Genomic DNA, 19,106 nt, shown 5'->3' with positions numbered 1-19,106 from the left:
AACATTGGAATACATTCTAAATTAATCCTTTTTGCAACAGAATAAAAAAGAAAGGAAAGCTTCCACCAAATAAGCTTAAATACTTTATAAAAAATGAACACTAGTTTGTATTTGAGCTATAATTAATTTATTATTATGTAAAAGGCCAAAATTAAAAAGTTGAATATAAATATTTTAAAAGGCATTATGAAGTAAGAAACTCTACCCTTAAAAACATCAAAAAATGAAAAACAAATTGTACAAATTATCTAATGGAAGGAAAACCAAAACTTCAGTTTTGAATGGAAAGATGTTATATGCTTGCTCCTTATGGTCCTGGAAGAACCTGAAGATGATCACATCTCTACACTTTCTCACTCCAAGCTGGATGCTGCTGCTGTTTACCAAGAATCTGGAATGGAGCTCATGGTCAAAGATGTTGGACGTCTTGCCACCGCCTCCAAAGTCATCAAACTCAGAGAATTCATAGGTAAGTTTATCTCTGGTGTGTTCTGCCAGGTTCTATTTGGACTTGATCAGCCTGATTGAGAAGCAGACGGGAAGTTCATACCGCCGAGTGCGGAGAATAAGGGACGATCTGATGCCAAAATTGCAAACTCGAGATTGAATCCTCGGGCCAGGAATTCATTCCCAAGGACTGGACGGATGTGCTTCTGTCTCTGCAAGACGCTGCTGATAATAATCTCTCAGACATGGCCCTGCTCACTGTAAGTAAACGCAAAGTTCTTGATCTGGTTGCAGCTGAATTGACAACATGAAGGGAGTTGTACTGGGCGATGGCAGAAGTGATTCAGAACCCCTTGGTCATGCAAAAACCGCATGAAGAAATCCAAGACGCAATTGGGACCAAGCGCCTCTTAAGGCCTTCAGATGTCCCCGGCTTGCCTTACATGCACGCAATCCTGAAAGAGGCATTAGCCAGCTACACAGTTCCTTGGAAAGCGTTCAGGACGAAAGTCTTCTGGGTTAGGCCAGTGTTTTGGATTTCTTCCGATTGCCAGATGTTGATGAGCACCGTGGAACCTTTCGGGAGATGATCCCATTCTCTGCTGGATGCAGGATGTGCCCGGGGCATCCAGTTGCTGTTCGTTTCATCCCCTTCGCAGTTTTGCAAGCGATTGGATCAAAACTCGGTCGGCCTGACAGAGAAACACTTCAGAGCTAACTTTGCAACTCCCCGGCTGAGCTGCAAATCTCTGTATGAATGAGTGAAAACTAGCAATTCACAAAATAGGAAGCATTATGCACTTACATGAACTCATTGAAAATCTGATGAAAACAAGTTTTCCTAGTCCCATCGAACAAGTTTAAGTTGACATCGAAGAAACATTCAAACGTCTGTTGTAGCAAGACCTGTAGCACGGTTTCGACGTAAAGGCCGAGAAGCATCCCTTGAGGCATGTCCTCGGAGCTCGAAACCTCTTGGGCCGATTTGCTCTGTTCCTGGTCCGCATGAAATGGTTCCAGTCCTCTTGGACGAGCTGCAAATCCGCAAGCTTGGAGCGGAGGCCCTGGCAGCAGTTGGCGTGAATGGTGCAAACTCTTTCTATGTCGCTGGCTGGCTCGCAAAACCCACTGAACACCTCCGTTGGCATGAACCGGATCTTGGCTCCTATGGCCTGGAACTCTGCGTGGAGCTTGATCCTGTCGAAGACTTCCTGGTCGTGGATGTGGTAGTAGAACTTAGCGTGCCTGTCCCAGTACCTGAAGAGCTCGATCGTCCGGTTATTGGATCTCACGTGCATCAACCCCGTGTTGTCCAGGTTGTGAATGTCCGTCTCGTTGCCATTGAAAAAATCGCAAGCCAGCTCCATGTCTGCTTCCGGAGAGAAATTCGAGAAGGGATTTCGCAGCCACAAGACGTCTGCATCCTGGAGACGATTCCTGGAGAAGAAGTTAGTACAGGAAGGCAAGGAGAAAGTGGTTCAAAGTTTTACCGAGAAGATGAAGTTGTATCCCATCTGTAGAAGAATGCTCAGGAACGATATTTTCTTCCTTGTCATTCTCAAGTAGTCCCGGGTCATGTACGGCTTCTCTGCTGAAAAGTCCACGCCATTGCTCTCGAGGAGGATGCAGTGCGGATGAGCTTCCAGGCATTTCTTGTGCGCAGATGGATCCAACGTGAAGATCAGCAGCGTCGGAAGAAGGCGGGTCGTATCGTCACCGTCTTGGAAGCTAGCCAGGAAGTAGGATAGCAGTTTTGATGCCCAAGCCTTATTCAAAGGAGTCACGATGACAGTCTTGTTGAAAGCAGCTTCCTTCAGCACAGTTTGAAGATTGCGAAACTCGTCCGCGGTCTAAAAAAATAAAAAATGGAAGGAAAGAAAACAGCAATCAGTCGAATGGAAGAGGATTTAACTTACCAAGCTGTTGATGCTATCAGCGGCAATCCAGGGTAACAGTAGCATCCGAAAGGCCGCACTCTTAGGCCAGCTGCCTGTTGTACCACTGTGGCTCCAGAGACAAGTCAAGTTGTAGACGCCGAAAATATAGAACAGAACAAGCAAGCCCGGTCTGCTACGGCACCTCATCACTGGAAAAAGAAAAAGAAAACACGAAACGGTTGTAACTTGAGGAAATCACAGCCATTGATCCGGGTAACGAAAATGCTTTCCCCCCCATCTTATTTAGCTCGTGTGCATTCGCTCTGAGACAGCCACTCAAACCTTCCTCAGCAAAAATTGGCTTGAATGGAAACGTTACCGTCTCCTTACCCATCACCGCGGTTTTGTACAGTATGCTGCTCCATATACTACTAACACTGCTATATTACTGCGCTCGAGCTTAAGTAGGAAGCAAAGGTTGTCTGTCATCCAGTATACCGACTTTAAGGTTTGCCTGTTAGCACCGGATGTAAGTATACATAGCAAATAATATTGAAGTTCATACCTGTTCACCAGCACCAGCAGTCATATTGATAAACGCGTCATCCTTGGGCCTAAAGGAAAAAAGTTAGAATGCACAAATGGAGGTCAAATATAAAGGTTACCTCGTGTAAGTGTTATGCTTGTCAACGAACGTGTCCATTTGATTGTCAAGCTTTTCGTCCTTCGTTTTGCTTAGTGCCGAGAAGAACTGTTACATTATTATGTTAGCAGAGTATTTGCAATAGAGCTACGAGAATACCTGGTGCATAGAAATTATAACAATTGATACTCCTAAGACAAAGTTGATTGTCAGTTTGTGCCCGAATAAGGCGGCAGAAGCCAAAGCCGTAAAGATTGTTGCAACAGTAGAAGAGTACTTTTTCAAGATTGCATCTGGAAAAACGCACCTATAGAAACGCCACATCAAAAGTTCAAGACTTACCAGCATATTTTAAAAAGAAGCAAGAGAGTATTCCTTGCGCTGCGTTGTTGAAGATTAGAAACATTGTTGCCCGAGAGTGGCCCTTGAAAAGATTAAGCCCATTCCCAGCTGACGAAGCGCATATGGATTAAGAAAAAGAAAAAACAGATAGAAAGTAAAGGCCATACCACTAAAATCAGCAGTAACCAGAATCGCTAGAAAGTTGAACATCGCTCCATAACTGTAAAGAAACAGGTTCTGCAAAAAGAAACAGAGAAAAAAACATTTACAAAAACTACGTGTAGCACACGCACCTGAAGATGAACACTTGTCTCGAACTGACTCTTAAGGGCGTATTCATTGAACACGGACGCCATGGATGGCACAGTGACCTGTAACGGAGATCGTAGATTGAGCAAACAGCACAGCATACAAAGAAAATCTGACTTACAAAAATCAAGGTGTATACATATGCAATGGATTGAAGCGGAACGACGACCGTTGTCCCAGTTGGCGTCGTATGCAGCTGATTCACACTGATACCAATCAGTAGCAAAGCAAGTGCCTCCCACTGCTTCCACAAGTTAGAACACCTGAAGAGCAAAATGCACGAAGTTTCACCTGTAAAACTGAAAACCGGCGTCTCATGATCACTTTGAGAAGCAAGGCAATCATCAGCACCTACAATAAAATACTCATCACAAGAACAATAAGAAGAAAGAAACAACATGTCTCTAACCTTAAGGTTACTCAGCATCTTCACAGTCGCTGGATTAAAATAGAGCTGCAAGAGAAAATCAGAACATAGTAGAGCAGGCGCTTGACAGAAAAAAGAAACGAAGAAACCACGCGGAGTTACCTGCATTGCGAACTTGAGGTAGTTGTTAACTGCGTAGAGGGCTGCTGGAAGTGCAAGCAAACGATTTGCTCGGGCAGCCTGGGAGCAAATGCATAGAGTGAGTTTCAATCAAAGAGGATAGAAGACGAATTAAAAACCTGAAAAATTACTCGAGGACTCAGGAGCGATCTCTCGCCAGCTCTTTGCTTGCGTGCCTGAAAGTACTCTTTAATACAGAGAAGAAGAGAACCCCGGGCGTTTCTCACCTGGAAAACGAGCATACAAATCGCGAAGACCACCTTGGTCATTTCCGTGAGGAAATTCACGCTAATCGGGCTAAACAAAAACTTCCCATCTACTTTGGACATGTACACTAGGATCGGCTGCAAAGAACACCAGATCAAACGACATAGATCAAATTCTACCCCACAAAAGAATGATGGAGAATTTCTTACCTGTAGCGCAATGAGCATACAATCAAACGCTACAAGAAGAATGCTGAGGCCCCGGAACCGCGACGCCTGGTCAGAGTGATGCCGGTCATACGCCTTTGAGATCGAGCGAACCGTAGGCGAGGCATTCCCCAGCTTGCCGCCGCAGCGATGACACTCGAGCATTCCGTTCTTCGTCATCATCCGGAGCAGGATCTAGCAGATCCTAGCGCAATCCAGCATCGCGTCGAGCTACCCCGGCGAAATTGAGCTCTCAGATCTGGAGCTCCTCGTTACCAAAAACCCTAGAACGCCTATTAATCTAGGGCATCAAATTTGCGACGAATATACTGTTCATAAATAAGAGCCAATCATATGCGGCCACGTGCCATTTAACATTGAGTTTGTTTGTCAGAGCTGTGCTCGATGCGCGCGTCTTAGTCTCCTGTGAAATCCAAAGAGCTCCGCCGAAGAAGAAGACGATGACGATCTTAGCTCGTCCTCCTGGAGCCTCTCCGCGACGATCCTATCGAGTTCTTCCTGCTGCCTTCGCGATTCTAAATCGATGGGAGTGGCGCTGGAGCTGCGATCGCTGCTGCGCCGGGAAGGAGCTCTAAATGGTGCTGCCACCCTCCTAAAGTTTCCAATCGGCCGGCTTCTATCGACCGAAACTTGGCGAGAATTTTGGTTGCTTCGCTGCGCTCGGGAAGTTCTTTCATCTTCTTCTTCCCTCTTGGCTTGTGATCTCTTGGCTGTCTCGTCCGGGAACAAGATCTGGATCGTGTTCCACAAGACGACGTTGATCGCTCCTTGCTCTCTGCATTAAAGCTTTTTTCTCTTTTCACAGAAAACAAAGGAGCTGCTTACTTTATAGCTTGCCGACACTTTGGACAGCGCAAGCCACACTTGCTGACCGCGGACTGTAAGCAACTCCGGCAGAAACTGGAATTTGTGACAGAAGAGTGATCGAATCTTTAGAGTTTCTGAAAGAAAACAATAGCTACCTGTGACCACAGGAAGTTGTCGATGGCTTAAAACATACATCCAAACAAACCTGTGAAAGCTCAAAGAAACTTAGCGTGTAGCATGAAGGAGGATGTAAGAACCACTTACGGCACAAGAGAGCTCGTCTCTAAGCTGGTCCAGACAAGCTGGTCTAGCCGCTCCACCTTGTTCCTTGTCTTTGTCGCCTTGGTCTAACATCAGAGAAAAAGTAGAAGAAAATTTAGAACCAGAACAGCAACCTGCGATGTTGTACCTGATTTATCAGTGCCAATCTCGTTCTTGACACTTTCCTTCTCTTGTGAAGCTAAAGAAGACCAACAAGATCATTTTGTAAGCAAATAAAGCGTAAGAACTTACTTCCGGATCTTCCATCCTGTCCGACTCTGTCGATTTTCTTTTGCAAGTTGCCCACTCGAGCACCATCTGATAGAAATAAAAAAAATTCTAACCAAACCAAGCCCAAGAACTTACTTTCATCCTCCCCGACTCTATCGATTTTCTTTTGCAAGTTCCTCACTAGAGCACCATCTGATACAAAAAAAAAAAAAAAGAGTGTGTAGAACACGAAGGAAAAAAAAAACCGAGAAAAACTCGAAGTACCTCCACCATCATGTATCGTAAGTCTCTCTAAATTCACATCCGAGCTATCAATCGGTCGGCGAGGCTTCCTGTGCCTAGAAACATGCCAAAAGAAAGGAGATCAACTAAAGAGAAGAAACGAAACTTACACTCGATTCAAACTGGCTGGAGTAGTTGCTTGTCCGGGGGTTCTCACATCCCTCTTTCGATCTCCTCTCTCGCCGCTGCTCTTGTCTGGCGTCGCCGCCGCCTCGCAATCCCACACCGCCAGCAGGGCCTCGTCGTCCCATCCCGCCATCGCCGCGGCATTTCTAAACCCTGGACTCAGATCCACGGCTTGCGAGAGAGATCCATTCTCTCCCTGCTGTTGCCGGATCGAGTAACTTCCCTCGCGCACCTGGATTTCTTCTTCGTCAGACGAATCGATGATGACGATCACAGCGCCAACGCCGTCGCCGCCGCCTCCTTCCCCCAAAGAACCCATTTCACAAGTGATAGAATATACCCTAAAAGATTCGCATATTAACGGTCATGTTGGCAAATTTCACCATAGTACACTGTTATCGCTTTCAGCTTGTCATTTACAAAATTCTTCTCGATCTGGAAGGAAAATAAAAATCGTTTGATCAGTCCAAACGATTAGAAGAACATGTCTAGAGATGTACCTCGAACTCCACTGGCGGATCGAAAAGACACGAAAGCTCTTTGAGCTGCTCGAGATCCACATTCCTGGGAAGATAGAAGGCGATGTTAGATGCGACCCTTTGCGCCGTGTTGAAAAGAGTGAATCTGAAAAACTTTGATAAGCAAGCTAAAGATTGAAATCGATATGATAATCACTTACCCATCCTTTGGCTGAAGCATTGATATATCGTAGCTTGTGTCTTTTAGGTACTCTGGACCACCCCAAGGTGGAGATAGAAATATAACGTCTGCCTGTGAGAGAACTGGAGGTAATGAAAGAAAAGAAACGAAAACGAAGAACCTTGAGACTCGGTGCTAGTTGGAAAAAGTCGCCAACAACAAAATCAATGCGATGAGACACTCCATAAATCTCCGCGTTGTGCCTGGCATACGCGATCTTCATGGGATCTTTGTCAATAGCAATAACATGCTCGCTCCTGTGACAAAAAAAAGGAAGCAAGATCTGTGTGAGCCCGCAATAAACTCGGTTTGAAAACTCCCACCTCAAAGCGAACTGAATGGTGTTACCGCCAACTCCAGCGAAAGCATCAATCACCACCGGAGAGGAACATCGCATGGCCTGGTGCTTGGCAATCACCTCAGGTGTCACAGAAAACCATCCCTCTTCGTCCATTTTGATACCTTCGTCGAACTTTGAGAAGAGACTGTACCTTTGCCACCAGTACTTCGCAGTTTGGAGGCCGATTCCAGCTTCTCGCAGCTCTTTGGTGATTTTTGTTCTCCTTCGTGACTTCACAACGATCTTTTCCACCTTTGAGAGCTCTGATACTGAAATGCTCTCAAGCCTAAAGACAAGAAAGGATTCAGAAGTTAGACGAAGAACGGAGTAAAGTGAGACTCACTTGACTGTGGTTTCGGTTACGATGGCCATATTATCCTCGTCCATCGCATCAGCATTGACCGCATTTTCGTTTTCCTCGTCCACCGTACCAGCACTGGCCTCATTTTCGTTTTCCTCCTCAAGAACTTGAGACGTATCAAAGTTTGCGTAGTCCTCAAATCCTTCCGGAGCATCCCAAGTCGTTTCCAAGCTCTCGCTGTTATAGTAGTAGTAGCGACTGTAGTAGTCATCCCAAGCAGGCACCCAGACACTCCTTGTGTCTCCCTTACATTCCACGCTTATCTCGTTCTTCTCGGCATCATCAGCAATCTGCAGTGTTTTCTTTACCTTGGTCCTCTTCTTCTTCTTGAACTTTGGTTTCTGCAACACAAAAAAAGAAGAAAGAAGGAAGAAGATATCAGCCTCGAATTTTTCATGAATCTATACAAGGCTACTTGAACACTATCCTAGAAACAAAATTACCCATATGAGACACCACGGCCACTTAAACAACCTCATTGCCTACGATGAAAGAGGAAGGCAGTCCAAAAGCAGCTAGCTCCGCTAAAAGCTCCTCGTCCAATGCCAAGTCTGAGAGAACAAAATAATCCTTCAAGGAGTAAAAGGCAAGAAAGAACAAGCATCCAAACCTTCTTCTTCTTCTTCTTCTTCTTCCTCTTCTTCTTCAATCAAGGAATTTTCCTGGGAAAGAAATCGTCAACAAAGCCTCAAGCAATCACGAATCTAGATAGAGCACCTCGAAATCCTCGTATTCTTCATAATCTGCTTGCTCTTCAGTACCATCGTGCAATCCATAGATCAATCCATCATCCCTAAGAGAACAAGAGAAGAAAAGCGATGAGAGGCAAAGAAATAGGTCGATCGATCACCCACACCAAGTGGATCTCCGTGATCGTCAGCAGCGCCATAGCCCCACCTTCTCCTTCCTCGCTTAAACCCTAAAACCTATCACAGGATATTCCCGCCCAAGGAATATTCCTCTGGGATATAGCGCCTAGTTTCACAAGGCTGGGATTTGATGGCCGCCATAGCCCAACTCTCGCTGAGTAGCGCCGCCCTATCCTCGCATTCCTCGCGCGATTTCGAGTTCTCCAAGAATGCACCTAGGAGGAAAGATTTTGGCAGCGGCAGGAGGGATTTCGCGGGGGATCAATCGCGCCGCGCAGCGCCGCCGCCAATCGGCGCCGCCAAGAGGAAGTGGAAGGATCCATTCCTCTTCAACGAGGAGGATCCCGACCTGGTTTGGGGGAATTTGTTCACGGAGGGCGGGAGGCAGCCGGAGCAGGAGTACATCCCGCCGCTGGATCCCAAATCCAAGTCGGGGTTTCGCAAGGTTCCAAAGGGCTACACGGCGGAGATCCGGCCCCTGGCGGCCAAGGTGAGAGACGAGGTGCGCAAATGCCTGTGCCTGGTGGCGGGGGGAGTGTATGAAAATTTGCTCTTCTTCCCAGTGATCGAGCTGCTCAAGGATAGATATCCTGGCGTGGAGATTGACGTGATCGCGAGCGAGAGAGGCAAGCAAGTGTACGAGATGAACAAGAATGTGTCGAGAGCTTGGGTGTTTGACATCGATCAGCAGTTCATCAAGCCTGCGCTCTACATGGAAATGCTCACGATGGTTAAGGTCTGTAGGAAATCTTTCACTATTTTCTCTGGGTGGTCTTGCGCTCTAGGTAGCCGTTTATCCTTTTGTCATGCATTTACGTGATCGTCTTTGTGACCTTTCGATACTTCTTTGTTCTAAAGTTTTGTTTACTACGTGACTTTGTGAAAGTTTCATGGTTTTTTGCTGCAAGTCTTCGATGTGTTCTTTGATTAGTTTTGATATTTCAGGTTTGACGCTGTACGAAATAATCGTTTGATCTTTGCAGAACGAGTACTACGATATGATCGTCTCTACGAAACTGGCAGGCATTGGCCACGCCTTGTTTATGTGGCTCACAGACTGCACTAAAAACATTGGCTACATATATCCCGACGTGAACGGCGCTGGAGCTGGACCATTCTTATACGCCGCAGTGGATGCTCCAAGGTTGAATCTAGCAGAAGGTGGTTATCATATGTAAGTTTTCAGAGTCACAGTTTTTACAGTTCTACGACCAAGGATTGGCCTAAAGTTTTTGATGCAGGTATCACGAACTTAATGAAGAGCTTGGGAAGCCCGCCAAAGGCATTCCCAGAATTTATCCTCCTCAATTGACCGTCGGAATATCTTCCAGGCTGAGAGGAGTCATTCTCAAGAAATGGACAGAGGCATCGCTCCGGAGAGGGGAGTTTATTGTCATCCACGGCATAGAGTCAGATTCTGCCGCAACTATGAAGTCGAGAGGGGATTCAGACTCCTTGCTGCCAGTGTCAAGGTGGAGCTTGATAGCAAAATCGTTGAGGTACGTCGTTCTCTATTATATCGCCAAATGCTGATTTCCTGGGAGCTTTTAGCAGTAAAGTTCCTGTGTTCGTTATCCCGCACGAAAAGGAGAGGTCCAAAGTTGAAGAAGTGATCGGTCCCGATGCTCACATCATTTTCATCACAACTCCTGGCCAGGTTTTCCCAAATTTTCTTGGTTTCCTAATATTGAAGGCCTTTCGCTTTTTTCTTCAGCTTGCAGCACTTATAAATGATTCATTTGGAGTGATCACAACCAACACTGCTGCTTTGCAACTAGCAATATCTGTTAAGAAGCCAACGTAAGTGATGGAACGTTGTGCTGCTTGCTAGACTTGCTAAAGACTGTAATTGTGCTGCAGTGTTGCACTGTTTTCTTCGGATGAGAAGGCTAAGCTGTTTGTTCCCAATCATGCAACTTCTTGTGACTGCATAGCTTCAGATACTGGTAAGCTTCTAGATGTGAGCATGGAAAAGGTTAAGAATGCTATAAACAAGATGGTTAGTATACGTGAAAGAAAAGATGACCTTGTAAAAACTGTAATATAAAGCCTATATAGTTTTACTTTAGTATATAAAATTTGGAGGTGTAAAATACATATATACATTGGCTAATTGTAAGACTGATTGTAGGCTGATTGTGCTCGCGGCCGAGGGACTACAGAGCAAGGAGCCATCACTGAATCATCCAGAGTCGTTCCTTCTTCTAAGCCCGTACCTCGGATCGAAGGCCGTGGCTGTGAACCGATACTTCGGCGGATGGAGCTCCAAAAAACAAAATGGGCCGAGCAACGCTGAGAAACCGCTTCGACTGTGCAGGCATCGGTTTCGTTGCAACCGTAGTGCACGGTGCTGCCAAAGACGAGAAGAGCGATGATCTCTAAATTTTGTGAACCCTTTGTTTACTAGAAAACAAACGTCCCAGTCCCTTACTCTTATGGCCTGATAATCCTGGGGACCATCAGCTCTGTCCATAGGATCGTGGAAGAACTCCCAGGGGCCATAGCGATCAAAGGCTTCCAAAACGTTCTCCTGGAGCCGCTTTGGATCCACGGCGACCGTCATGTTCCAATACGTTCTCCTCACCTGCCGCCATTCTCTCTGGGTGTAATCAGGCGGCGGGGGCTCCCATGGCCAGTCCTCACGGGTGAGCGTGTACCGCTTAACCTTGCACACACACAAGGAGGAGAGATGACAAACTTTCACGGAGAAATTGCAAGCTTTAACGCACCTCAGGTCTGAATGGGTGGGGCTTGAGCTCTCCCGCAAAGACATGCCTTGGATCGGTAGGGGGAATGGAGTTGCAATCCTTTTTGCAGTGGCCAGGCAGTCCACACCTCTCGCACTCTCGTGTGTCCCAGCTCCAAGAGTCCCTCCCTGGCGTTGCTTCAAACACGTCTAGCAGGTGGACCTCGTAGCCCGTGTCCGGCAAGGGCTTGCCGTTCATCTTCTCAATGGCCTTGCGCATGCCTCTCTCGCTGCTAAAGGTGACGAGGCCATAGCCCATTGCCAAGTTTTTCTCGTCACGCATGATCTAATTAATTGAGAAAAGAAGAGAATTTCAAAACAAAAAGGGCTATGAATCTTGTGTATTTACCTTGGCGCTGGTGATATCTCCAAACCGGATGAATCCATCCAGGTCTCGTTGATCGGCACAAGTCGCCCACAACGCAAGTGAAGATGAGTATGCTTTGCAATGGATTTTAGAATATTTCTCTAGAATATGCTTTGTTCGTAACCACAGTCATGTTCGCTCGTCCCATATAGGGTTTTGCTTTGGAACTCAAACAAACACAAAGAATTTCAGAACAAGAAAAAGAGCTCTCCTACGAAGAGAGAATTGCCTGAGCAAGTTTCTTAGAAAAGATGGAGTATACCTGTGCTTTGTATTTGTCTCGGCAATTTTGTGGCTGCGACCAGGATCTAGGCTGGGGCATCGAGGACGGCCTCTGAGCTAATTTGTGGGCCGCAAACTCCTTAAGTGTCAGCTGTCGCGTTTGTGCTTGCCAGGCGCTGCTCCACGGCTGCGTATTGCTGCTGGAGCATCACAAACTTGCCGTGTCTCTATTCGATGCTGGCAGTCGGCTTGGATTATGCTGAAAAGATCTTCAGATCTTGGAAGAACAAAAAAAGTTAGAAAAGAACCTCAGCGTCTGTTACACGTTGCGCATCTCATTCCTTTCTCAAATCTGCTTCATGTTCTGCAATAACCCACAGCTAGTAGCTTCGTCATGCAAGAAAAGCAGAATCAATATTTTCTTGTTAGGAAATAAGAGCAACTCACCTTTAAAAATAGGTGCTCAGCAACGCCAAACTGTATTGGTATATAAATCTCTTACAGAAACAATGTTGGTCATAAAAGCATCCGATTAAAGTTTGTAGCTTTACATCCAATACAGTTCTGTTTCATATAACAGTGTTAGGAAATAAAAGCAACTCACCTTTGACAGCAATAAACCTCTTGTAATGCATTTGATACATAACTCTCTCACAAAAACAATGTTTAAAACAAAAAAGATTTAATTGAAGCTTATAGCTCTGTAACCAATAGAGTTCAGCTTTATATAATAATATCAATTTGCTTGTAAAAGCAACTCACATTTGAAAATAAATGCTTGGCACATAAGAGAACATTTTGGAACAAATATGAAAAACAAAATCAAATAAACACCACTATAATTATTAATGCTACTAATATATTTTTTAGATATAATTAATGTTACTAATATAAACAAAAGACTCAATGTTAGATAGTTTAGTAGAGATGATTAAGGAAGGCCACATATTCGTCGTGAGAAGCGCACTATAAGTGGAAAACATTTAAATAAATTTATAATTTTTTTTATCTTACTTGCATAAACTGACATTTGTCCTTTATTGCTTGGGTCATCACTAACAACATATACAAGCTGATAATAGTGGGGATGTTACAAAGCTTAATTGCAACCAATATGAAGAGGATTGCAAAAAATTAACTTAAATCTGACTTTTATGAGTAATTTTTTGTGTTGTGTGACTTTGAAAAAAAAAAAGAAATCAAATGAGTGAATATAAATATTTCTCTTTAGATTATAATGTTTAACTTCATGAAGTATTGGAGTACCTGACATCTTTGATTAGTTGTTACTAAATTTGTTTCTTTGCGGTGTGGATGTGAATGAAATTTAAAGCTTTCGGTATAATGGTCATATTCTCCTTTCTACTTGATCAAGTTTTCTTACAAAAATATTATTATAATTTTATTAAAATTATTTAATTTATTTTTATAGTAAAATTACTATAATTTTTATCTATTAATAAGTATGAAATATGTAAGAATATGTTTTTGGATAAATTATGGAATGTTAAAAATACTTCTATATATTTAAGTATATTCTCAAATATCTTATGAGTTAAACATCATTGATTAATAAACCCATAAGAAAATTTCATTTTTTACATGACTTTTATAGAGTTGTATAGTATATAAATAAAAATGTAATCATTATAACAAAGATATATATTTTTTTATATTTGGCTTTATAATATATATGATGGATGTTATCAATTAAAGTTGCAATTTTTTCAAATGCATTTAATTATGGTATGCATTTGTCCATGACAATTAATATGTGCAAAAACTAGTTAATTACAGTAAATTATTTAAATTTGTTCATCGAATTTTACATTTAGTATAAATTTATTGAACAATTACACAAATTTTACAAGTATAACTATTTTTTAATTAAATATTATAATTTTGTTAAGAATTATACATATGTTTGAAAATTTAAAATGTAATTACTGAGAATTTGAGGCCCAGTTATAAATATAACAGTTTTTTGAAAACTTTAATTATAATTAAAACTTTCTCTAAAAATTTGCTAGATAAAATGATTAAATATACTCAAAAGAAATTTATTATTAAATTTTTTAGGATTTTGTTTTGACAATATTAAGTTTAACAAATTTAATTGCAAAAATCACATTAGAATTATATTAAATACAAATTATAAATGAAGAGAAAAAGTAAAATATACAGAGTTATTATATAGCTAATATTCTAATATATATAACACATTTCTGATAAAGTTATTTAATTTATAAAAGATATCTTTGGTGTAATGATTTATGAGTTTTGATGAAGAGCTAGTTGGCTAAAAGGTGACTAATAATGTGTATTGTGTTGGTTTGTAGTATTCATAAATGATTAACATAAATATGTTTGATTTCTTATGGGTTTATTGATTTGTTATAACCAGCAATTTTCGGAATATTCTTCAGACCTTTTCTTCCCCAACAACCCTAAATTTCGAGCCCTAATTTTTACTTCTAAAATTTGAATGGAGGTATATGCAGAGAAAGATGCGTGGGCTCTGAGATTTGAATTTTGAATTACTGGCTAATCCCTGGGCGGGGAATATTCTCGGCTATTTGTCTAGGGTAAGAGCGGAGAGAGGAATGCTTGATGCGGCAAAGCGGTTGGAATCGGGTTTGGAGGTCCGTGAAATCTCGGCCTAGAGGTCGCGCGGCACTGGAATCGCGGCGGCGGAGCTCGGATCTCTCGCTCCAGGGGTTAGGGCACTAGAAGAAGCAGGCATGGCAGCTGAGGTCTTTGTGAGGAAAAAGACGCGGTGAGGAAGCTGGATCGAACGGCCGCCAGCATTTTTCGCCCGCTGCGCTGCGATCCATGGCATCGGTAGATCCTAGTGAATCCAAGGCTGTCGTCGTCGGGCTTGAAAGGAAGGGTCTCAAAAGAAAGCTGGCTGAGACGTCTTTGGCTCAGGAGCCGCAAGATGGTCCTGGAACTAGACTCTTGTCCGACGCCGAGGTTTTGCTCGAGACGCTCAATACGAGCACGACGTGGAGGGAGAACGATCGCTTCGCAGCTCGTCAGGCGGCCCATGCTCTAGCAGAGCTTGCAAAACACGGTAAGAACTCGATGTTCTTTCTCGTGTTTTTTCATCCAAGATTTTTTTCTGTTTGGTTTCTTATCTCGCAGAGGATCACGTAGATCTTATAGTCGACAAAGGAGTGGTGCAAGCTCTCGTTCCATTTCTATCTGCGCCAGTCTTAGAAGAAGGAGAAGGACCGATTGCATACGAGCATGAGGTTGAGAAGGACGCGGCTTTTGCGTTGGGTCTTCTTGCAGTTCGGGTGCTCTTTCTTTAGCTTGTTTTTGATGCTCACCTATGTTCCTTACATTTTCTTCTGTGGACAGCCGGAGCACCAGCGGCTAATTGCCGATGCCGGTGCATTGCCTTCTCTGGTTTCTCTTCTAAAACGTCGAGTAACTGGCCAGAATGCACGGGTTGTGAATGGTCTCGTCCGGAGAGCCGCTGATGCCATCACTAACCTTGCGCACGAAAATGGAAGCATAAAAACCAGAGTGAGGTAAGACTTTATCTCTTTCGTGTCAAGAAGCTTGATGTGCCGTCGCAGGGCGGAAGGTGGCATACCACCCTTGGTAGAGCTTTTAGAATCAAACGATCCGAAAGTGCAGCGGGCGGTGGCTGGTGCTTTGCGGACGCTGGCTTTCAAAAACGAAGCTAACAAAAACCAGGTAAAATACTGTTATAAGAATTCAGTCCATCTTAGTATCTGCTGTCGCAGATTGTCGAATACAATGCGTTACCAACTCTAATTTTTATGCTGCGGTCTGAGGACGTAGGGATCCATTATGAAGCGGTCGGTTTCTACAAATTATTCCGTGTGAACTCAAGCCTTCGCTTCGCAGGTTGGCGTCATCGGGAACCTTGTTCACTCATCTTCAAATATTAAAAAGGAGGTGCTTGCCGCTGGAGCCTTGCAACCGGTAATTGGGCTTTTGAGGTATGCAAGGAAATCTGAGTACTTTAGTGCATCAACAGCTCTCGTGTGATCTTTTGAAGCAGTTCAAGGTGCCAAGAAAGCCAGCGTGAGGCCGCGCTACTACTAGGCCAATTTGCTACAGCTGATCCTGACTGTAAAGTAAGTTGGGAGCTATTGCTGTATCGTTCGCTGATTGAAATGTTTATCAGGTGCACATAGTGCAACGGGGGGCTGTGCGACCTTTGATAAGGATGCTCGAGGCTGCTGACCCCCAACTTAGGGAGATGGCTGGCTTCGCTCTTGGACGTCTTGCACAGGTGCTTTTCAACGCTTTGATCTGATTGTTGAGTTCATTACACTGATTCATTTCTACGATGATACAGAATACACACAATCAAGCAGGAATTGTGCATGATGGTGGTTTAAGACCGTTACTAGATCTGCTTGATTCTAAGAACGGATCATTGCAGCACAATGCTGCTTTTGCGTTGTATGGTCTGGCAGATAACGAGGTGAGTTTTCTGTGTAAGATTATGATGTACCATGTTCTTTGCCTCTCTTGTGTTGTGCCAGGATAACGTTTCTGATATTGTGAAAGAAGGTGGTGTGCAAAGTCTACAAGACGGTGAGCTTATTGTACAGGTAAGGATCGAAACTGTTCTTTCTTTTCCTTTTTTTTTTTTCTAAAGATTGATCCGTTGTAGGCATCAAAAGAATGTGTGGCGAAGACTCTCAAAAGACTCGAAGAAAAGCTTCATGGAAGAGTATGTGCTGATTTTATACATTTTGTTTTCTCATCGTGGTTCTGATTTCCATAGGTGTTGAAGCATTTGTTGTACCTGATGCGTCAGCCTGATAAACTAGTTCAAAAGAGAGTGGCCTTGACCTTAGCACATCTTTGCACTCCGGAAGACCAAAGATTAATCTTTCATGAAAATAACGGTAACGTAATCACTGTTCGAATTGTGGCTCAGCTTTTCTATGCTGCAGGAATGAACATCCTTCTAGAGATGTTGGGGAGTTTTTCTAGTCCCAAGCAGCAACGCGACGGAGCTCTGGCACTGACTACCCTCGCCAAGAAGGCAACGGGGCTTTCTCCAGTCGATAGTGCCCCCGCGCCGGAAACTCCACAGGTGTGCGTTTAAGCTCTTGTAGGCTAACTATTGAGCATGGCTTTTGTCTCAGGTATATCTTGGTGGAAAATATGTGAACAATAGCACGTTATCGGACGTTACATTCCTCGTTGAAGGTTGGATAAACCTTCGATTTGCCTAGACTAACGCAACTGTATGTTTCAGGAAGGCGCTTTTATGCCCATAGGATAGCACTATTAGCATCGTCTGACGCTTTCAGAGCGATGTTTGATGGTGGCTACAAGGTATGCGCTTTTGCATTTCTCTCATTTCCTTGTAATAAACTTCCTATAGGAAAAGGAGGCCAAGGATATTGAAATTCCCAACATAAGCTGGAAGGTGTTTGAGATGATGATGAGGTACGTCAGCCTTTGAGCACAGGCATCCTCGTTACTACTCACATTTCCTCAGGTTCATTTACGAGGGACAGGCGGAAATTGGCTCCGACATCGCCCAGGATCTTCTTCGAGCTGCCGACCAGTACTTGTTGGAGAACCTGAAACAAAAGTGCGAGGAATCAATCGCCCAGGTAATGCTGCTGATTTCCAGAGGAGAAACTCAATGCAGCTTTGCTTTCTCAGGACTTGACCGTCGAGAACGTTGCCAACGTTTTTGAGCTCGGCGAAGCCTTCCACGCCGTCTCGTTGCGCCACACATGCGTCCTCTTCATTCTAGAACAGCACAGTCAGCTCTGCACTCTCCCTGGGTACGTCACCAAGAAAAGAACTTCAGATCCTCGCTCACACGACGTGTCGCAGGTACCAAAACTTGATCCGAAGGATTACACCCGAGATCCTGGAGTACATGCACCGCATTTTGAGGCCGAGGCCTACCACATCGTAAGAAAGTGAGCTTTCATCTCCTTTTTCTCCTTCGACAAGAATTCAAAGATGGAAATGGTGGTGATGGAAATTCAGTGACAAACAACAACAACAAAGAGACAGGACTCTCGAAAGAAAGTGAGGAACAGAGATTTACTCGGGAGTGGCGGTGGCGGTGGCGATGGTGGTAGTGTTGGAAGACTGATTACTTGCGGCAGCTGGGTTAACTGGATCATCGGCCCAATGCTTGTCAAAATCCATGTCATCCAGTGTGTTGAAATGGAATGCTCCATCGAAGAAGAGGCTGTTGATAGCTGCTCCGCGAGAGCTGCCATCTCCTCCACTGTTGCCGGCGGTGGTGGTGGTGGTGGTGGCGGCTCCGCCGGCGGCGCTGGAGGTGATCATCGCATTGACAAAGCTGTGATCAAAGTTTGGTGCTGTGGGATTCATCTCCTGGTAACTCCCACCACCTGGGAATCCACAGCTGACGTTAAAGTCAGGATGAAAAGCCGGGTAGTGGGAGCCAAGCTGGTCGATCTCGAAGTTGTGGCTCCTGGAGCGGTGATTCTCGGGCTTGGAATCCATGAGATTGTGTGGCTCTTGCGCGCCGGTTGTAGTAGCGATGGATGATTTGCTCGAGTCGGACGTGGAATCGTCGGGAGCGTGGTGATCATGCTCGGCATTTGTCACTGGCAACTTGTGATCCAGCGGGAGTGGAAACATGGTGGTGGGCATCCCAAAGTGATTGAAACCAGCCATGGTTTCCATGCTACCACCACCACCACCACCACTCATTCCCATCGCCATACCAATTGGTACCTTGCATGGGGGATACAAGCTTCCTCCGGGCATGTTGAGATCCAAAAGTTGGCCACCGCCGCCGCCGCCGCCGCCACCATTTGCAACTTGGGCAGGATTGTTGCCAGGGTCTGGATGCAAGATCCTCTGGAGTGCCATGGTGTGGTAGGCGTGATAGAAATACATGGCGTATTTGCTGATGATGGTCTTGAAATCCACTGCAGCACTGCCGCTTCCGGCTGAGGGTGATGCAGTGCCGCTGAAGCCGGCCTCCTGGACCTTGCCATCGCAGATGACGATTACGCCCACCTCGGCATTGCAGAGGGTGGCGAGCTGCTCCGCTTTGCCTTTCAATCCCTTGAGCCTTTTCTTGAATGTCTCCCGGCGCGACTTGTCATTCTTGATGAATTCGATCGGGAGCTTGCGCCGTCCCATTCATAATCTGTTCATGATCACTGAATAAGCTGCAGGAAAGGAGAAAAAAGAGGAGA

General features: G+C 44.6%; 7 protein-coding genes and 1 long non-coding RNA gene across 16 annotated transcripts; 2 read left to right on the top strand and 6 right to left on the bottom strand.

The window, feature by feature from the left end:
- Positions 1 to 390: 390 nt before the first annotated feature.
- Positions 391 to 2,549, bottom strand: LOC112349207 (uncharacterized protein At4g15970-like). Of its 3 annotated transcripts, none has more exons than XR_002993322.1 (4): positions 2,364 to 2,549; positions 1,938 to 2,297; positions 1,253 to 1,871; positions 391 to 1,196 (listed from the first exon to the last, which is right to left on the bottom strand). XR_002993322.1 is itself a non-coding variant. In XM_024683209.1 (3 exons), exons 1-3 carry the CDS (start codon positions 2,529 to 2,531, stop codon positions 1,308 to 1,310), a joined length of 1,092 nt encoding a protein of 363 aa, XP_024538977.1. In that variant the 5' UTR covers positions 2,532 to 2,549; the 3' UTR covers positions 1,200 to 1,307. The 3 variants fall into 3 exon arrangements, 1 of the variants encoding a protein (XP_024538977.1); XR_002993321.1 differs by having other exon boundaries at positions 391 to 1,186; XM_024683209.1 differs by lacking the exon at positions 391 to 1,196 and having other exon boundaries at positions 1,200 to 1,871.
- A 49-nt stretch (positions 2,550 to 2,598) lies between these two features.
- LOC112349199 (CMP-sialic acid transporter 5-like) lies at positions 2,599 to 4,880 on the bottom strand. Of its 2 annotated transcripts, XM_024683174.1 has the most exons (14): positions 4,582 to 4,879; positions 4,393 to 4,509; positions 4,285 to 4,341; positions 4,148 to 4,225; positions 4,028 to 4,072; positions 3,910 to 3,969; positions 3,740 to 3,859; positions 3,603 to 3,680; positions 3,477 to 3,546; positions 3,310 to 3,417; positions 3,127 to 3,260; positions 2,990 to 3,075; positions 2,890 to 2,938; positions 2,599 to 2,838 (listed from the first exon to the last, which is right to left on the bottom strand). In XM_024683174.1, exons 1-14 carry the CDS (start codon positions 4,759 to 4,761, stop codon positions 2,785 to 2,787), a joined length of 1,236 nt encoding a protein of 411 aa, XP_024538942.1. In that variant the 5' UTR covers positions 4,762 to 4,879; the 3' UTR covers positions 2,599 to 2,784. The 2 variants fall into 2 exon arrangements, with proteins under 2 accessions (XP_024538942.1, XP_024538935.1); XM_024683167.1 differs by having other exon boundaries at positions 4,028 to 4,225; positions 4,582 to 4,880.
- Positions 4,881 to 4,892: 12 nt separating this feature from the next.
- LOC112349202 (putative E3 ubiquitin-protein ligase RING1a) lies at positions 4,893 to 6,695 on the bottom strand. Its single transcript, XM_024683182.1, has 9 exons — positions 6,291 to 6,695; positions 6,163 to 6,236; positions 6,034 to 6,090; positions 5,920 to 5,985; positions 5,816 to 5,866; positions 5,671 to 5,753; positions 5,562 to 5,611; positions 5,425 to 5,499; positions 4,893 to 5,374 (listed from the first exon to the last, which is right to left on the bottom strand). Exons 1-9 carry the CDS (start codon positions 6,623 to 6,625, stop codon positions 4,969 to 4,971), a joined length of 1,197 nt encoding a protein of 398 aa, XP_024538950.1. The 5' UTR covers positions 6,626 to 6,695; the 3' UTR covers positions 4,893 to 4,968.
- Positions 6,644 to 8,338, bottom strand: LOC9630450 (trimethylguanosine synthase). 3 transcript variants are annotated; one of them, XM_024683191.1, is made up of 8 exons: positions 8,317 to 8,338; positions 8,150 to 8,257; positions 7,689 to 8,047; positions 7,329 to 7,631; positions 7,127 to 7,262; positions 6,986 to 7,077; positions 6,807 to 6,930; positions 6,644 to 6,741 (listed from the first exon to the last, which is right to left on the bottom strand). In XM_024683191.1, the coding sequence occupies exons 2-8, from the start codon at positions 8,183 to 8,185 to the stop codon at positions 6,664 to 6,666; spliced, it is 1,128 nt and encodes a 375-aa protein (XP_024538959.1). In that variant the 5' UTR covers positions 8,186 to 8,257; positions 8,317 to 8,338; the 3' UTR covers positions 6,644 to 6,663. The 3 variants fall into 3 exon arrangements, with proteins under 3 accessions (XP_024538959.1, XP_002961533.2, XP_024538963.1); XM_002961487.2 differs by having other exon boundaries at positions 8,181 to 8,257; positions 8,317 to 8,332; XM_024683195.1 differs by lacking the exon at positions 6,644 to 6,741 and having other exon boundaries at positions 6,845 to 6,930; positions 6,986 to 7,073.
- Positions 8,338 to 8,607, bottom strand: LOC112349211. Its single transcript, XR_002993324.1, has 3 exons — positions 8,561 to 8,607; positions 8,424 to 8,499; positions 8,338 to 8,368 (listed from the first exon to the last, which is right to left on the bottom strand). It is a non-coding gene; the product is annotated as an uncharacterized LOC112349211 (long non-coding RNA).
- A 78-nt stretch (positions 8,608 to 8,685) lies between these two features.
- Positions 8,686 to 10,696, top strand: LOC9657276 (photosynthetic NDH subunit of subcomplex B 1, chloroplastic). 2 transcript variants are annotated; one of them, XM_024687798.1, is made up of 6 exons: positions 8,686 to 9,311; positions 9,559 to 9,749; positions 9,817 to 10,074; positions 10,130 to 10,232; positions 10,290 to 10,375; positions 10,436 to 10,696. In XM_024687798.1, exons 1-6 carry the CDS (start codon positions 8,706 to 8,708, stop codon positions 10,620 to 10,622), a joined length of 1,431 nt encoding a protein of 476 aa, XP_024543566.1. In that variant the 5' UTR covers positions 8,686 to 8,705; the 3' UTR covers positions 10,623 to 10,696. The 2 variants fall into 2 exon arrangements, with proteins under 2 accessions (XP_024543566.1, XP_002962008.2); XM_002961962.2 differs by having other exon boundaries at positions 10,127 to 10,232.
- Positions 10,697 to 14,471: 3,775 nt separating this feature from the next.
- On the top strand, positions 14,472 to 18,117 carry LOC9657275 (ARM REPEAT PROTEIN INTERACTING WITH ABF2). Of its 3 annotated transcripts, none has more exons than XM_002961961.2 (19): positions 14,472 to 14,983; positions 15,055 to 15,209; positions 15,274 to 15,446; positions 15,495 to 15,615; positions 15,666 to 15,740; positions 15,790 to 15,884; positions 15,947 to 16,022; positions 16,073 to 16,180; positions 16,247 to 16,375; positions 16,437 to 16,505; positions 16,568 to 16,627; positions 16,682 to 16,805; positions 16,854 to 16,996; positions 17,049 to 17,112; positions 17,162 to 17,241; positions 17,291 to 17,355; positions 17,408 to 17,525; positions 17,578 to 17,702; positions 17,755 to 18,117. In XM_002961961.2, exons 1-19 carry the CDS (start codon positions 14,743 to 14,745, stop codon positions 17,837 to 17,839), a joined length of 2,106 nt encoding a protein of 701 aa, XP_002962007.1. In that variant the 5' UTR covers positions 14,472 to 14,742; the 3' UTR covers positions 17,840 to 18,117. The 3 variants fall into 3 exon arrangements, with proteins under 3 accessions (XP_002962007.1, XP_024540026.1, XP_024540019.1); XM_024684258.1 differs by having other exon boundaries at positions 15,944 to 16,022; XM_024684251.1 differs by having other exon boundaries at positions 16,682 to 16,996.
- On the bottom strand, positions 17,971 to 19,050 carry LOC9657274. The gene has a single exon (XM_002961485.2). It carries the CDS (start codon positions 19,048 to 19,050, stop codon positions 17,971 to 17,973), a length of 1,080 nt encoding a protein of 359 aa, XP_002961531.1.
- Between the last annotated feature and the right edge of the window lie 56 nt (positions 19,051 to 19,106).

Source organism: Selaginella moellendorffii, unplaced genomic scaffold (genome assembly GCF_000143415.4).
Source record: "Selaginella moellendorffii unplaced genomic scaffold, v1.0 SELMOscaffold_1, whole genome shotgun sequence".
Lineage (NCBI taxonomy): Eukaryota > Viridiplantae > Streptophyta > Lycopodiopsida > Selaginellales > Selaginellaceae > Selaginella > Selaginella moellendorffii.
This window is presented reverse-complemented; position numbering and strand designations above follow the sequence as displayed.

What these genes read in the sequence shown, in the direction of transcription:
- LOC112349207 (XM_024683209.1), bottom strand. Translation starts at nt 2,531, where the DNA reads ATGAGGTGCCGTAGCAGACCGGGCTTGCTTGTTCTGTTCTATATTTTC. An exon ending in CTGATAGCATCAACAGCTTG is followed by an intron (nt 2,298 to 2,363) that starts GTAAGTTAAATC and finishes TTATTTTTTTAG; the next exon opens with ACCGCGGACGAGTTTCGCAA. An exon ending in GATACAACTTCATCTTCTCG is followed by an intron (nt 1,872 to 1,937) that starts GTAAAACTTTGA and finishes AATCGTCTCCAG; the next exon opens with GATGCAGACGTCTTGTGGCT.
- LOC9630450 (XM_024683191.1), bottom strand. Translation starts at nt 8,185, where the DNA reads ATGAGGTTGTTTAAGTGGCCGTGGTGTCTCATATGG. An exon ending in GGCCGTGGTGTCTCATATGG is followed by an intron (nt 8,048 to 8,149) that starts GTAATTTTGTTT and finishes TTTGTGTTGCAG; the next exon opens with AAACCAAAGTTCAAGAAGAA. An exon ending in ATCCGCCAGTGGAGTTCGAG is followed by an intron (nt 6,742 to 6,806) that starts GTACATCTCTAG and finishes TTTTCCTTCCAG; the next exon opens with ATCGAGAAGAATTTTGTAAA.
- LOC9657276 (XM_002961962.2), top strand. Translation starts at nt 8,706, where the DNA reads ATGGCCGCCATAGCCCAACTCTCGCTGAGTAGCGCCGCCCTATCCTCG. An exon ending in AAATGCTCACGATGGTTAAG is followed by an intron (nt 9,312 to 9,558) that starts GTCTGTAGGAAA and finishes TGATCTTTGCAG; the next exon opens with AACGAGTACTACGATATGAT. An exon ending in TCATCACAACTCCTGGCCAG is followed by an intron (nt 10,233 to 10,289) that starts GTTTTCCCAAAT and finishes TTTTTTCTTCAG; the next exon opens with CTTGCAGCACTTATAAATGA.
- LOC9657274 (XM_002961485.2), bottom strand. Translation starts at nt 19,050, where the DNA reads ATGGGACGGCGCAAGCTCCCGATCGAATTCATCAAGAATGACAAGTCG.
- LOC112349202 (XM_024683182.1), bottom strand. Translation starts at nt 6,625, where the DNA reads ATGGGTTCTTTGGGGGAAGGAGGCGGCGGCGACGGCGTTGGCGCTGTG. An exon ending in ACAGGATGGAAGATCCGGAA is followed by an intron (nt 5,867 to 5,919) that starts GTAAGTTCTTAC and finishes GGTCTTCTTTAG; the next exon opens with CTTCACAAGAGAAGGAAAGT. An exon ending in AAGTGTCGGCAAGCTATAAA is followed by an intron (nt 5,375 to 5,424) that starts GTAAGCAGCTCC and finishes GCTTTAATGCAG; the next exon opens with AGAGCAAGGAGCGATCAACG.
- LOC112349199 (XM_024683167.1), bottom strand. Translation starts at nt 4,761, where the DNA reads ATGATGACGAAGAACGGAATGCTCGAGTGTCATCGCTGCGGCGGCAAG. An exon ending in GCCGGTTTTCAGTTTTACAG is followed by an intron (nt 3,860 to 3,909) that starts GTGAAACTTCGT and finishes TTGTGGAAGCAG; the next exon opens with TGGGAGGCACTTGCTTTGCT. An exon ending in GGTTACTGCTGATTTTAGTG is followed by an intron (nt 3,418 to 3,476) that starts GTATGGCCTTTA and finishes GCGCTTCGTCAG; the next exon opens with CTGGGAATGGGCTTAATCTT.
- LOC9657275 (XM_024684251.1), top strand. Translation starts at nt 14,743, where the DNA reads ATGGCATCGGTAGATCCTAGTGAATCCAAGGCTGTCGTCGTCGGGCTT. An exon ending in CCGGTAATTGGGCTTTTGAG is followed by an intron (nt 15,885 to 15,946) that starts GTATGCAAGGAA and finishes CTTTTGAAGCAG; the next exon opens with TTCAAGGTGCCAAGAAAGCC. An exon ending in ATGGTCTGGCAGATAACGAG is followed by an intron (nt 16,376 to 16,436) that starts GTGAGTTTTCTG and finishes GTGTTGTGCCAG; the next exon opens with GATAACGTTTCTGATATTGT.